This window comes from Manis javanica, chromosome 3 (genome assembly GCF_040802235.1).
Source record: "Manis javanica isolate MJ-LG chromosome 3, MJ_LKY, whole genome shotgun sequence".
NCBI classification, from domain to species: domain Eukaryota; kingdom Metazoa; phylum Chordata; class Mammalia; order Pholidota; family Manidae; genus Manis; species Manis javanica.
This window is the reverse complement of record NC_133158.1, coordinates 1,942,366-1,954,501: the sequence shown is the minus strand read 5'-3', so window position 1 is coordinate 1,954,501 and position 12,136 is coordinate 1,942,366. Positions and strand designations below refer to the sequence as shown.

At 58.5% G+C, this 12,136-nt stretch overlaps 2 protein-coding genes across 6 annotated transcripts; both read left to right on the top strand.

Annotated features, from left to right (window-relative positions):
• The first annotated feature begins 226 nt into the window (after positions 1 to 226).
• Positions 227 to 8,334, top strand: RASSF1 (Ras association domain family member 1). Of its 3 annotated transcripts, XM_036994292.2 has the most exons (6): positions 227 to 514; positions 2,200 to 2,306; positions 5,922 to 6,026; positions 6,212 to 6,509; positions 6,630 to 6,745; positions 7,390 to 8,334. In XM_036994292.2, exons 1-6 carry the CDS (start codon positions 265 to 267, stop codon positions 7,534 to 7,536), a joined length of 1,023 nt encoding a protein of 340 aa, XP_036850187.1. In that variant the 5' UTR covers positions 227 to 264; the 3' UTR covers positions 7,537 to 8,334. The 3 variants fall into 3 exon arrangements, with proteins under 3 accessions (XP_036850187.1, XP_036850188.1, XP_017525176.1); XM_036994293.2 differs by lacking the exons at positions 6,630 to 6,745; positions 7,390 to 8,334 and adding an exon at positions 6,787 to 7,383 and having other exon boundaries at positions 232 to 514; XM_017669687.3 differs by lacking the exons at positions 227 to 514; positions 2,200 to 2,306 and adding an exon at positions 2,322 to 2,973.
• Positions 8,335 to 9,018: 684 nt separating this feature from the next.
• Positions 9,019 to 12,128, top strand: TUSC2 (tumor suppressor 2, mitochondrial calcium regulator). Of its 3 annotated transcripts, XR_005054792.2 has the most exons (4): positions 9,025 to 9,315; positions 10,311 to 10,431; positions 10,601 to 10,724; positions 11,919 to 12,056. XR_005054792.2 is itself a non-coding variant. In XM_036994295.2 (3 exons), exons 1-3 carry the CDS (start codon positions 9,170 to 9,172, stop codon positions 12,126 to 12,128), a joined length of 477 nt encoding a protein of 158 aa, XP_036850190.2. In that variant the 5' UTR covers positions 9,019 to 9,169. The 3 variants fall into 3 exon arrangements, 2 of the variants coding, with proteins under 2 accessions (XP_036850190.2, XP_036850191.1); XM_036994295.2 differs by lacking the exon at positions 10,601 to 10,724 and having other exon boundaries at positions 9,019 to 9,315; positions 11,919 to 12,128; XM_036994296.2 differs by lacking the exon at positions 11,919 to 12,056 and having other exon boundaries at positions 9,026 to 9,315; positions 10,601 to 11,848.
• The last annotated feature ends 8 nt before the right edge of the window (positions 12,129 to 12,136 follow it).

The following is a 12,136-nucleotide window of genomic DNA, read 5'->3' as shown; positions in this document are numbered from 1 at the left end:
GCAGGGTGAGGGGTGGGGAGGAAGGGGAGGGCGGGATTTCTGCGAAAGCGCGCGCGCGCACACACACACACACACACACACACATACCCGCGCCCCAGGGCCGACACAGCCCCAGGAGTCCTGGTTTCCACTGCGCCGCTCCCCTCGGGTCTCGCCCGCCACCCGGCCCGGAGCCCGGGGGCGGGGCCGCCTCGGGGGCCGCCTCGGGGCCCGCCCTGCGCTCACTGGCGCCCAGAGCCCGCGGGAGACCGTGCGGACCCAGCCATGTCCACCGAACCCGAGCTCATTGAGTTGCGGGAGCTGGTACCTGCGCGCCGCGCCGGCCCTGGCCGCACCCGGTTGGAGCGCGCCAACGCGCTGCGCATCGCTCCGGGCACCGCGCGCAACCTGGCACGGCAGGTGGTCGCGGGCCGCGGCCACCGCTTCCACCCCGCGGGGCCTGCCACGCACACGTGGTGCGACCTCTGCGGCGACTTCATCTGGGGCGTCGTGCGCAAGGGTCTGCAGTGCGCGCGTGAGTAGCGGCCCCACGTGCTGGCGAGAGCCAAAGGGCGGCCTAGGGGCAGCGCCGTCGCTGCGGGTCAAGTCTCTGCGGAGGGGTTCGGTGGGAACAGTCCTCGCAAACCAGGTCCGTTCCCTTTGCCCCATCTCTGATGAGTGCGGGCAGATGGCTTTGTAGCCTTGCCACACGGCACCTGCGTCTGGGGCACAGTTGGGCAGAGGAGGCTGCCTGTGAATAACAAGGTGCTGATTTAAAGTTTCTTTGAAGTGTCTTGGCCCTTCTTGAAAAAAGGCTTTTGTGCCTACCAGTCCTTAAGCCCATCCTCCCAGGCCTACCCCTTCCCAAAGATTCACTCACTAGTGTCTCTCTCCAGAATCCCTGGAGTGAAGAGTATTTACTCAGCGATGGGAGGGGACCTGGAAAAAGAACATTTGGTGGCCCCCTGCAAGCAAGAATTTTGTTGAGTATTTAGCAATACGTATTGCAGAACAAGCCAACCTTCAGTGCTTAAACATGAGACAGCCGCACACTAGTGTATGCCCGCTGAGGAATCACTAGCAAGCAGAGGTTGCTCGCTCTCTGGCTCTACACCAGCTTGGGATACTTTTACAGTCCTCCAAACCTCTATGCCTGGACCCTGCCCCAGACCATTGACTCAACACCGGGAGTATGACAGCAATTTTTAGAAAAGACCCTTCTGATGTGCAACTTTTGCTAGGAATCACTGCTCTGGTTAATTTAGCAATTTAGAGGCGTCCCAGGCTCGTGTGGGCATGCAGACCCTCTCATCAGCACAGGAGTCTGTCCTGAATTCAGCTCCAAGGAACACAGGAGTTGTGACAAAGCATAACAGAGGCTGGGACATTGATTGCAGTGTCCCCAAGGAGAAATAAAGTGGCAGTGGAGATGAAACAGGACAATTTAGGTGTGTGTTCGAGGCAAAGACAGGGGAGGAATAGAAGATGAGTTGGGGTTTTATGCCTCGACTGGGAGAAAAGTAGCCATTTTTGCTGAGATGAGAAACTGGCTCAGGTAGGTGTGAAGCAGAAGAGAAGTGACTTAAATTTTGACCATGTTTGTGTTGAAATGACTAGTTGACATCCAAGACACTGACACAGAATTTGAGTGGGGAGGTCAAGTAATGGAAGCCTCGGATCTGAGGCTCACTGAGCCTCGGACACTCAGCCGTTAGATCTGAGAGTTAATACAGAACCAGAAGTGCTGAGCAGCAACTGCACAGGTGGGAGAACACCCGGGGTGGCAGGGGCCGCTGGGAGCCAAGGAGAGCATCACACGACGCCAGGGACCCTGACCAGGGCAGTTGCCGGAGGGAGTGAAGGTGAGGGATTTGAGCGCATGTAGGCCAGTGTTGGTAAGCTTTGGTTATGACGTTAGTAAAGGCAGATGACAAGTAGAAGGCGCATGGGTTAAAAGTTTTTGGTTTTTGCTTTTCCAAAGGGTGGTGGGAGGCGGCTGACAATGCAGAAAGGGTAAGTTCTGCGCTAGGCGCTGTTAATCCAACTGTGCAGGCCTGGATCCCTCACTGCCTGAGGCCTTCCGCCAGCCTCCGGTCACCAACACTAGAGGCTGCGTGGAGCTGGGTGGCGCTGGGTGGCGAGCGGCCGGCGACTCGGCCGTGCTGCAGGGCCGGGCGCTTCGCCGCCGCCGGGCCGCTTCACGGACAGGCCTCTCTGCAGACTGCAAGTTCACCTGCCACTATCGCTGTCGCGCGCTCGTCTGCCTGGACTGCAGCGGGCCCCGGGACCTGGACTGGGAACCGGCGCTGGAGCGGGATACGAACGTGGTGAGTGCGGCCCCGGGGCCCGCGCGAAGCTGGGGAGCACATGCGGGAGGGCCCCCAGAAAAGCGTCCGCAGGCGAGCGTCCCAAAGGCTGGCTTCCCTGTGGAGACCCGCTAACTGCGCGCAGGGTCGCAGGGGCAGTGTTACCGACCGCGCGCGCCCGCCCCGCGCCGCGCCGCGCCGCGCTGCGCTGCTCCATTTCCGCCCCGCCCCTGCTTCCGGCCTGGCGGCCACGCTGGTACACATGCGCACGCGCTTGGTGTGCCTCCGACGAGGGCCGGGCGTCCTGGGCGGAGCTGAGCGGAGTTGCGTGAGCCGTGAGGTCACGCCTGGAGGCCCCGCCCGTCGGCGCTCTGCACCAACCAGACGAGCGCTAGATCCCGGCCGGCGGCGTTTCCGCGTTAACGGTTGAGGCACACACCCAGGTCTCCGCGCACGCGCGCTCGCACGCGCACGCGCGCTTGGGGCGGTGGTTGGAGGCGACGCGCTCTTCGTACTCGGCAGCGGGCGGGCGGCGATGGGCGAGGCGGATACGGGGACTCCTTTTTTCGAGATGACCTGGAGCAGCACGACAAGCAGTGGCTACTGCAGTCAGGAGGACTCGGACTCGGAGCTCGAGCAGTACTTCACGGCGCGCACCTCGCTGGCGCGCAGGCCGCGCCGGGACCAGGTGGGGCGGTGAGCCCGGGCCTGGGTGAGCCCGGGGAAGCAGCTCCGTGCTGGGGGCAGCCCAGGGCCGGCCCTCGCCTCTAGGTTAACGCCGATGCGCAGTCTGGGCCAGCACCTCGATTTCCGTTCGGGCGCGCCCACCCACTCTGGGGACCATTAGGAGGAAGTAGAGGGGGAGGTGTCTTTGCCGGGAATTGAGAAGCGTTTAGGAGAGGCGGAGGAAGGCCCGGGCCCCTCCATATGCACTCCTGGATGGAGCCTGCTGAGTCTCCACTTCTCGCCGGTCCTAGCCTGTCACCAGCTGCTGGCATGTGGAGGATTCTGATCCCCCTCTGGAGTGGACCCAGAGTGCTCGCTTCTTAGATATATTCCTATATACTAACATGAGTGGGCTTAGAGGAAGAGGATTTGGGAATGGATGGGAAGAAGCCTTCTTTTGGACTGTAAGCATCCAGGAGCCCTTACCCACAAGGGGTGTGAAGGCCGGGTTGTCATATTCCCTGAGGAGCCGTAGAGAGAGGCGTTACTGATCCAGGACTGTAAGGTGTGGTGCTGGAGCAGCGGTGTCTCTTCGAATCTCCCAGGGGTCCCCATTATCAGAGGCTTCTGTGCTGTGTGCCGTGAGTGTGCCCCACAGGCCCACTGTTCTGAAGAACCCTGGCCAGAGTATCAGGAAAGAAGAGATGGAGACGGTGAAGTTCAGTATACCTGGCAGCAGTAGGGCAGAACTCCTTACGTGAGCCACGAAAACGAGTTGTGGATGATTCTTTAGATCATAAATTATTTTAGGCCTCAAAAGCTAAGCCCAGATCTCGGGTGCAAGGTTGAAGTGTGGATCCTTGATACTGTCTGTCACTCACGCCTGAGCCATTTTTCTATCTAGGGAGGGTGAGAAAACCCCACAATGCTAACCAAATTGAAAGACACTAATCCATTGAAAAGGAAGATGGTAGTTCCCAAGTTGTATGTAAAATAAAACCTCAGTCACTGTGGACAGTGGCAACGTGGAGGGTGGGTTGCTGTGGTGCAGGAGAAAGGAAATTTTGTGACCCTGCTGTGCATTCCTCTGGAATGGCTATTAGAGTCCTCCAGCCAGAACCTTTGAAAATTGGGGGGAAAAAAACCTACCTCTGGAATCGTAGTGGGACAGTGCAGTGCCTACGGCCCATGTCTCTCGTTTGGAGTAAAGATACTAAGGGATGTTCACCTGGAGAAGAGAAGGGCTGGGACTGTGGTCACTGCATCCCGGTCCAGTGCTCCTGGATAACCTGGGAAGGATAGAGGAAGGAGCAAGTGTTCTCATTCCCACATTGGAGCTCAGAGCCCTCACAGGACGGGGAACAAGGCAGGACCAGGCCTGTGCCCGCCCTGTTAGGTGAACAGTTCTCTTCCTTCTTGCCCTGGCACCAGAGTTCTGCATAGCTTTTCTTCTGCCCCTAGACTCCCTTGCATCCTGGTACTCCTTCCTGTCCCAAGCCCCCTCCGTGGGCCCAAACAGACACATCTACCCTTTATCCTCCAGCTCCCCACTTCCAGGGCCCACAGTTTTTGGTTACTAGCCGTAGAGGGTTTCCTACTGTTCCCAGCAAGGCTTCTGTTAGAGCTTTCACTTTGTAATGCTCTCCATCCAGGGGAAGCGAATAGGCTTGCATTTCCACTCCTCTCCCAGTACCCCTTCCCTGTGAGGCCCCTGCCTCACTCCTCAGCACTGCATACTTGCTGGCTGCTGAGCAGCAGCAGGTTCGAGGTGAAAAGCACAGTGCTAAGAGGCTGCTGAGTCCACTGTGAACACACCGCTAAAAGCACTGTGGACGCCCTCATCTGTCCTCCCTGTTCATCCGCATCAGATGGTTTAAGCTTAGTGGGCATTAAGGCAGCAGTCAGGGAGAAGCCTGGCTGTCCTGGGCTCAGAGCTGGGCACAAGGGTGTTCTGCAGGATACCTGCTGATGGGAACTCCTCTGGGACAAAGTACTGTTTGGCAGTGATCTCAGCTGTGTTGGCGACATTCCCATTCCAACTAGGGCCACTTTGACATCAGCAGGAAGTAAGGCTGATGCAATGGGACCAAGGGAGTTGATAGAAGAAGGTTCATTCAGAGCCATGGCTGCCCTCATGCACTCTCCACCCTTAAAAGAATCCAGCCCCTGGAGGAACTGGGGAGATGCTGAGTGGTGGAATTGCAACCTTTGGGCTAAACTCCAGACAGCATGGAGGAGAGGCAGAAGCCTGCTTGGCCCTTGCGGGACAGGCTCTACCAGGAAGCTGCAGATGTGCCTCTGGGAGATTGGAGCCTGGCCTGAAGCTACCTTGTGCAGCTTGGTCAGGATGAAATGGCATGTCCCAGTGGCTTCCTCCCGTGGCTGAGACATGCAGGGCTAGCCCCAAGTCCTGCACAAGGGGTGTTGATGTTGTTGAGGTTGCCCGTGGGGGCTGGGCTCTTGGTGTGCACCAGTCCCCACACCTCTTACCCAAATGGGTCATGGCCCTCTGCCAGGGCAAAGTGGCAAAGTGGGCTGCCTTCCCCAGGACACACCTTGGCTCCTCCCAGCAAGGGTGCTGTGATCAGGCTGTACAGTTGAGAGGTGGTTTTACTAGAAAAGGGAATCCCCTTCTCAAAGCCCTCCCCTCATCCTTTCCTGGCACCTGGCCTTGTGCCTTTAGTTGCCATAGTTGTAAGGTATCCTTAGAGCCTCATGGTGCTGAGGAGGTCCCAGCCAAAGAGAAGCCAAATGATTCTCTGCCTTTGCTCTCTGTCCGGAGCACACAGAACCAGGAGCAGTGATGGGTTCTTCACGTCAGCACTTGAGCTTTGTTGTCTTTCCAAAGTCTGCCCCAGACGCTCTGTGTATTAGAGTGGCCCACCCAAGGCTCACCTCCCTGCCTGTGACATGTACTACAGTGGGATGGGTTCCTTAAGGGCCCTGTATGCATGCTGGTCCAACTTTCAGGATGAGCCTGTGGAGTGGGAGACACCTGACCTTTCTCAGACAGAGGTTGAGCAGAAGATCAAGGAGTACAATGGCCAGATCAACAGCAACCTCTTCATGAGCCTGGTGAGTTGACAGCCCAGGAAGAGGGTGTGGGGAGAGGCAGGAATCCAGCTGTGTGCCTGATGCCCAAAGGGTCACAGCTGAGGTATTCTTGGGCAGGCTAAGGCAATCCACCCCACGCAGACCATATGCCCACATCTGTTCCGTGTCACCTGGAAACTAGTCATGGTTTGGTTTCTCCTCTTCAGAACAAGGACGGCTCCTACACAGGCTTCATCAAGGTTCAGCTGAAGCTGGTGCGTCCTGTCTCAGTGCCTTCCAGCAAGAAGCCACCCTCCTTGCAGGATGCTCGGCGCGGCCCAGGGCGCGGCCCAGCTGTGAGGCGCAGGACCTCCTTCTACCTGCCCAAAGACGCCGTCAAGCACCTACATGTGCTGTCACGCACACGGGCACGCGAAGTTATCGAGGCCCTGCTGCGCAAGTTCCTAGTGGTGGATGACCCCCGCAAGTTTGCACTCTTTGAGCGGGCTGAGCGCCATGGCCAAGGTGGGCTTCCCACCCCATCCCACCCATGTGACAGTATGAATGCATGTGCCTGTGTACACAAGGGCTGGGAAGATTGGGCCTGACTCTGCCCAACACCTGCTTCCCCCACCTGGCCCTCAGTGTACCTCCGGAAGCTGGCAGATGACGAGCATCCCCTGCGGCTGCGGCTTCTTGCAGGGCCCAGTGAGAAAGCCCTCAGCTTCGTCCTGAAGGAGAATGACTCTGGGGAAGTGAACGTGAGTACACAGCCTCCTTAGTTTCTTGTTTGTCACTGCAGGGCTGGGAGGTTTCAACTGCAGTAAGGCTGGAGGAGGAATAGGGCTGGAGGACAAGCCTCACAAAGCCTCTCCAGGAGTATGGGAGCCTTGCAGCTGAAATGACGGTTTCCAGGTCATCCAAGCCAAAGTCTGGGCCTGTCCCAAGAAGCCGGGAAGAACTGTCTTGATGCTCTGCTCTTTCCTGCTTGTGGAAAGCCCTCTGGAGATGCAGGAGGCCAGCTGAAGGCATGGTCACCCCATGCCAGGTCAAAGCCCACGAGGTCACGGGACTCTTCCCTTAGGCTTTAGGACGTTTTTATCTGGCAGCTTTCTAGCTCTGAGGTGTTGGGTCTGTGCAGCGGGCTTAGACCAGTTATGAGCATGACCTGTCCACCCGTAATCGGGGAACATCTGGTCTGGTTGCCTGTCCGCAAGGTGACCACCCTACTTTGTGGGGCCTACCTTCTACACAGGCTGTTGTTGGGAATCCTAGCACAGACCACTCAGGCAAGAAGCTAGCATTAGAAAGCCTCGTCCTGGCTGAAGGACCACCATGTGCTGGTCTTGGAGGGGGTTGCTGCTGGCTTGGCCATGCCTCCTGCAGCCTGTGTTCCCCCCTACAGTGGGATGCCTTCAGCATGCCTGAACTGCACAACTTCCTGCGCATCCTGCAGCGGGAGGAAGAGGAACACCTCCGTCAGATCCTGCAGAAATACTCCTATTGCCGCCAAAAGATCCAGGAGGCCCTGCATGCCTGCCCCCTGGGGTGACCTCTTGTACCCCTGGGTGGAAGGAGAGTAGGCAGTGCCCAGGGCGTGCCGTGTGAGTGTGACAGGGCCCTTGGGGCCTGAAGAATGAGTGTGCATGGAGGCCCTCTCTTGGTGGGGAAATGAGCCCAGAGAACAGTGAAGGAGCTGGTGCTGTGTCCATCAGTGGGTGAGCAGAGCATGACTCCGCACCCTTTTGCCCTTCATGGACTGGGTCGTGGTGGGCCGGGGTTGCCCTTGGAAGATGCTCCAGGCTTGCAGCAGGGATAAAGCAGACAGAAGTCTCCTTAACTTGTGTCTCAGGTAAAAGAATATTGGAGACCCTATAAATAAAGAATAGGGTCATGTTTGTAGGTGTGAGGGCCCTCATCTATGGGGAAAGGTGGTATGTTTGGGGTCTTGGGTGGGGTCTCAGAATCGCCTATCAGAACCAAGGGTGGGGGTTCAAGATAAGGCAGACATCAGGGGAGAGTCTAGGTTTCCCACTACAGTGCCCTCAAGTCCTCACACACCCTGGGGTCAGGAAGTGCCAGCTCATGGTGCAGCAGCAGTGCCTCAGTGCCTCCATGGGGGATGTCCCTGGGCCAGGGTTTTTGTGAGTGTGGCACTGGCCCAGGTCTGTGCCTTGTTTGCCAGTCAGAGCCAGGGTCTTTCCCTCAGGTATTTTTGATGTGTGTGAATGTATGTAGTATTTTGTGGCCTCAGCTGAACGCCTCCTGTTTGGGTAAGGGTGGGGGTTGACGGTCATCATCAGGGCCTGGGGCCTGAGAGCATTGGCTGAATAAAGTTTTAAGAACTCTGCCACTTTTGTATTCTTATTATGGGCCTTCAGCCATAGTTGCCCTTTTTGCCAGTGGCTGCCAAGGGGGATGGGCAGACCACCTTTTTGAGGTCACCTTGGACCACCACTCAGCAAGCGCCCTGGGGTTCAGGTTGTGGTGGGGGCAAGAATATCAGCTGCAGCTAGGGTTTATGCAACTCCCCGCACACGCGCCCAGCACTAAGCTGTGGGAAGTGCTTATCCCAATACTTGAGAGACTCTGGACCATACGCTGCGCATGGCACGCCAGGGACAGGTGTTAGTTCTTGCTTTCGTGAAGCGTGCCATCTGGCGGGCTTGTGAGGAACACTTAATTTTTAAGTTATTCAGACTGATGCAGCTATAGCACGTCTGACCCAGCCTCTTCTACATGCCAAGACCTTGCGGGAAAAGAATGGGTCTGTTTTGGCCTGGGGTCCGGCCCCCAGTGCTGTCTTAAGAGGGCGGGGGCCTGGCCTCCGGGTCAGGGCTCGTCGGGGCAGCGAGGCGCCCAGGTGCGAACCTGCGCCCTTCCGGCGAAGACGGCCCTACGGCCGGAGCGGCGCGCGGCCCGCCGGGACGACGTTCCCGGGCTGCTCCGGGAGCAGCGGCCGAGGGCGGCTATTGGTCCTACCCCGCGGACAGACGAGAGAAACAGCCAATCACAGGGGCAGCGTGCGGAAGCGGAAGTGAGGTTTCCGTGGCGACAGCGGAGCCTGCGGAAGGCGGCGGCGGCGGCGGCGGCTGCGAGAGGAGGCCGAGGCCGGGCATGGCGGCGCCGACGGGCCTGTGAGAGTCAAGTTGCGGCGGGGCCCGCCATGCGCCGGCGGCCCTGACATGGGCGCCAGCGGCTCCAAGGCCCGGGGCCTGTGGCCCTTCGCCTCGGCGGCGGGGGGCGGAGGCCCGGAGGCGGCGGGCGTCGAGCAAGCTTTGGTGCGGCCGCGAAGCCGAGTCGTGCCCCCCTTCGTGTTCACGCGCCGCGGGTAAGGGAGCGGATTTAGCCCGGGGGAGGACGGGAGGGCGGGCGGGCGCCCCAATTCCTGGGGAGCTCCGGCCCGCCTGCCCCGAGCCAGGACGATCCCACGGTTTGGGCCCCCAGACGAGCTAGGGGCGGGGAAAGCCCAGGCTCCCGTCGGCCCGGCTGCTCCGAAGGCCTCCCTCCGGGAAGAGTGGGCCTAAGGCTTGTCCCCGTGACTTAAGGACTCCGTCCCTTCATTCCTTCCAGCCCGTCCTGCAAGCTGACGGCTTCTAGCCTCCCTTCCCAATGTCTTCCAGGAGATAATGACCCTCAGGTTTCGCTGTTTCCATGCTCACAGTGGTGGGGTTGGGGCTCTGAGGCTAGTGGTGGGGAAAGCAGGACCGGGCCTTAGTATGGGGATGGGGCCTGTGGGAAAGGCCCCTCACCCAGGGGTGTTCTCTAGATGTGGAGCACAGACATCTACCCTTTCCCCCAGGGGCCCAAACAGGACCACTTGGTTAGTCTGGCCCTAGTGGACCCTTGGGGTCTGGCACTCGGTGATGCTGGCAATTAGGATGGAGATACTAGGGAGATCCAGTATCAGCGGTTTGGCTGCACCAGCCGCCGAGGGTGGGTGGGGAGGATGCTGTGTTTTTCCACTTTGAACTCCCTCTTAGCTCAGGCATCTCCTGTCTCAGGCTTTGGCCCTGAGCCAGCAGTGTTTTTTTGGAGTGAGGCTATACCCGGACCACAGTCCTGCCCACTCAAGAGTCCTGGGTGAAGCCAAGGGCCTGATGTTGAAATGGCTTCTTTTGCTGAACAAACCAGTGATGAGAAGTGGCCTCGGCGCCTAGGTAGTATGCTCTGGAATGGGCCCTCTCTTGGGATCTTACCCTCCCTCCGTCCCACTGAGGTTGTCCCTCCCCATCTGGGTGTGGGCACAGTTCCCTGTGGCCCATGGCATTTGCCGTGTATGTTGTGGGGCTCCAGCCCAGCCTGTTCCCCTCTCCCTGTGCACAGCTCCATGTTCTACGATGAGGATGGGGATTTGGCTCACGAATTCTATGAAGAGACAATCGTCACCAAGAATGGGCAGAAGCGGGCCAAGCTGAGGCGAGTGCATAAGAACCTGATTCCTCAGGTGAGGGGCTGGGCGGTGGTCACAGATGCTGTGGTGAGCATGTGGAGGTAGACACAGCCAGGGTCTGCTGTCACGGTGGGGGTCTTGGGGGAGGACGTGGGAGGAGCAAGAAGGCTTCCTGGCATGGGGGCCCTGAGCTGGCCCTCACTAGCCTCTGTTTCCACGGCAGGGCATCGTGAAGCTGGACCCCCCCCGCATCCACGTGGATTTCCCTGTGATCCTCTATGAGGTGTGAGCCTGCAGAGCATAGGCAAAAGCACCTCTTGCCCCAGCAAGAAACCCCCAGGCTCAAGGTGTGGCATTCTTTCTGGAACCTAGGCTGGGTTCAAGACCCTGAATAAACTGCATTGGCCTGGAACCTCCCTCTCTGAGTGGCCAGTCCTGCAGTGTCAGCTGGGTGTTGGTTTCTGTGTGAACAAGGAGGAACTGGTGGCTGGTGAAGCTGGTGAGGCTGATGGTTGAGTTACCGGCCCACTGCCCCAGCGCGCCCCACAAGGCACACAGCAGGGCATATGCTGCTCAGGAATGCCTGGCTCCTGTGCCCTTGCCTGGCCTGCATTCTCCCAAGCTTGCCTAAGGCCCGGCCCTGCTCGGGGCTACAGCACTTTACAAGCAAGATCTGCCTTTTTCCAGCCTCTGGGCTATAGGAACTATACACAAGTGGGAGCTTCCTTCCCTTCACTTAATAACCTTACCCCCTCCTTGGAGCATTTCGGCCGTTTGCTACCTCGATACCTTTTGTGTTGGACAGAGGCTGGGGCAGCACAGCCTGATTCTTCCTGTCTGCCCACTCATCTGTCCCCCACCCCACTCTGCCCAGATGGATGGACAGTTTCTGCTGGCAGTTAACAGGAGCAGAGGCTGGTGTGGGAGGCTCTCCCTCCACCCAGGGCTGGGCTGACCCCTCCCCACTGCAGCTAGTTATTGCTCCCTCATCCCCAGGGTGAGAGGACAGAAAGGACTGTGGATGCCTCTGCCTGTGGGGTTTGCCCTGACCTACCTACTTTGGTCTAGTCCCCCCTGTCTTGGCACCAACCCCACTCCCACTCCCCACTGGGAGGAGCCTGTCCACCACCCTTTGGTGTGGGACAGCACCCTAGGTCTGGTGCCAGTGACCCTCTCCCTACACTATACTCGTCTCTTGAGGATCAGCCAAGGGCAAGTACCGGAGCCCCTGGGCAGGGACAGAAAGATCAGCCATGAAGCGAATGCTCTAAATGTGATGTTTGAAAATAGTCTAGTCCGTGATGTTGTTGGGGAAGCCTGATTTCCACATAGAAATGACTTTTTTTTTTAACTCCTTATTACTGCGTAAGCTCTGTGCTTCAAGAGTGTGGGAAATGGCCTGGGGAGGGTGGCCCCCAGTCTTGGAAGGTTGTTATTTGTTCAGTTTCAATAAAATTATTTGTAGACCCTGCATATGAGAGTGGCGTCCTCTGGGGCTGTGACACTCAGCGTCTGAACCATCACCTGGGCTCTCTCTGTAGGTCTCTGGTGGCCCCCATCTCCAAGAAGACCCAGCGTTAAGCCAAAGCCCAGCCTGCCCCCATCCCAGCCACGACCAGCAGGTGGCAGTGCGCACACCCAGACCTTGCCAGAGAGTGGAGGTCTGTCTGTGTTCTGTAGGTAAGGGCCCAGGCATCAGAAGGCCTTGGGACGCTTCACGAGAGTGGGCCCCACCTCCTGATCTGAGGTGAGAGTGTGA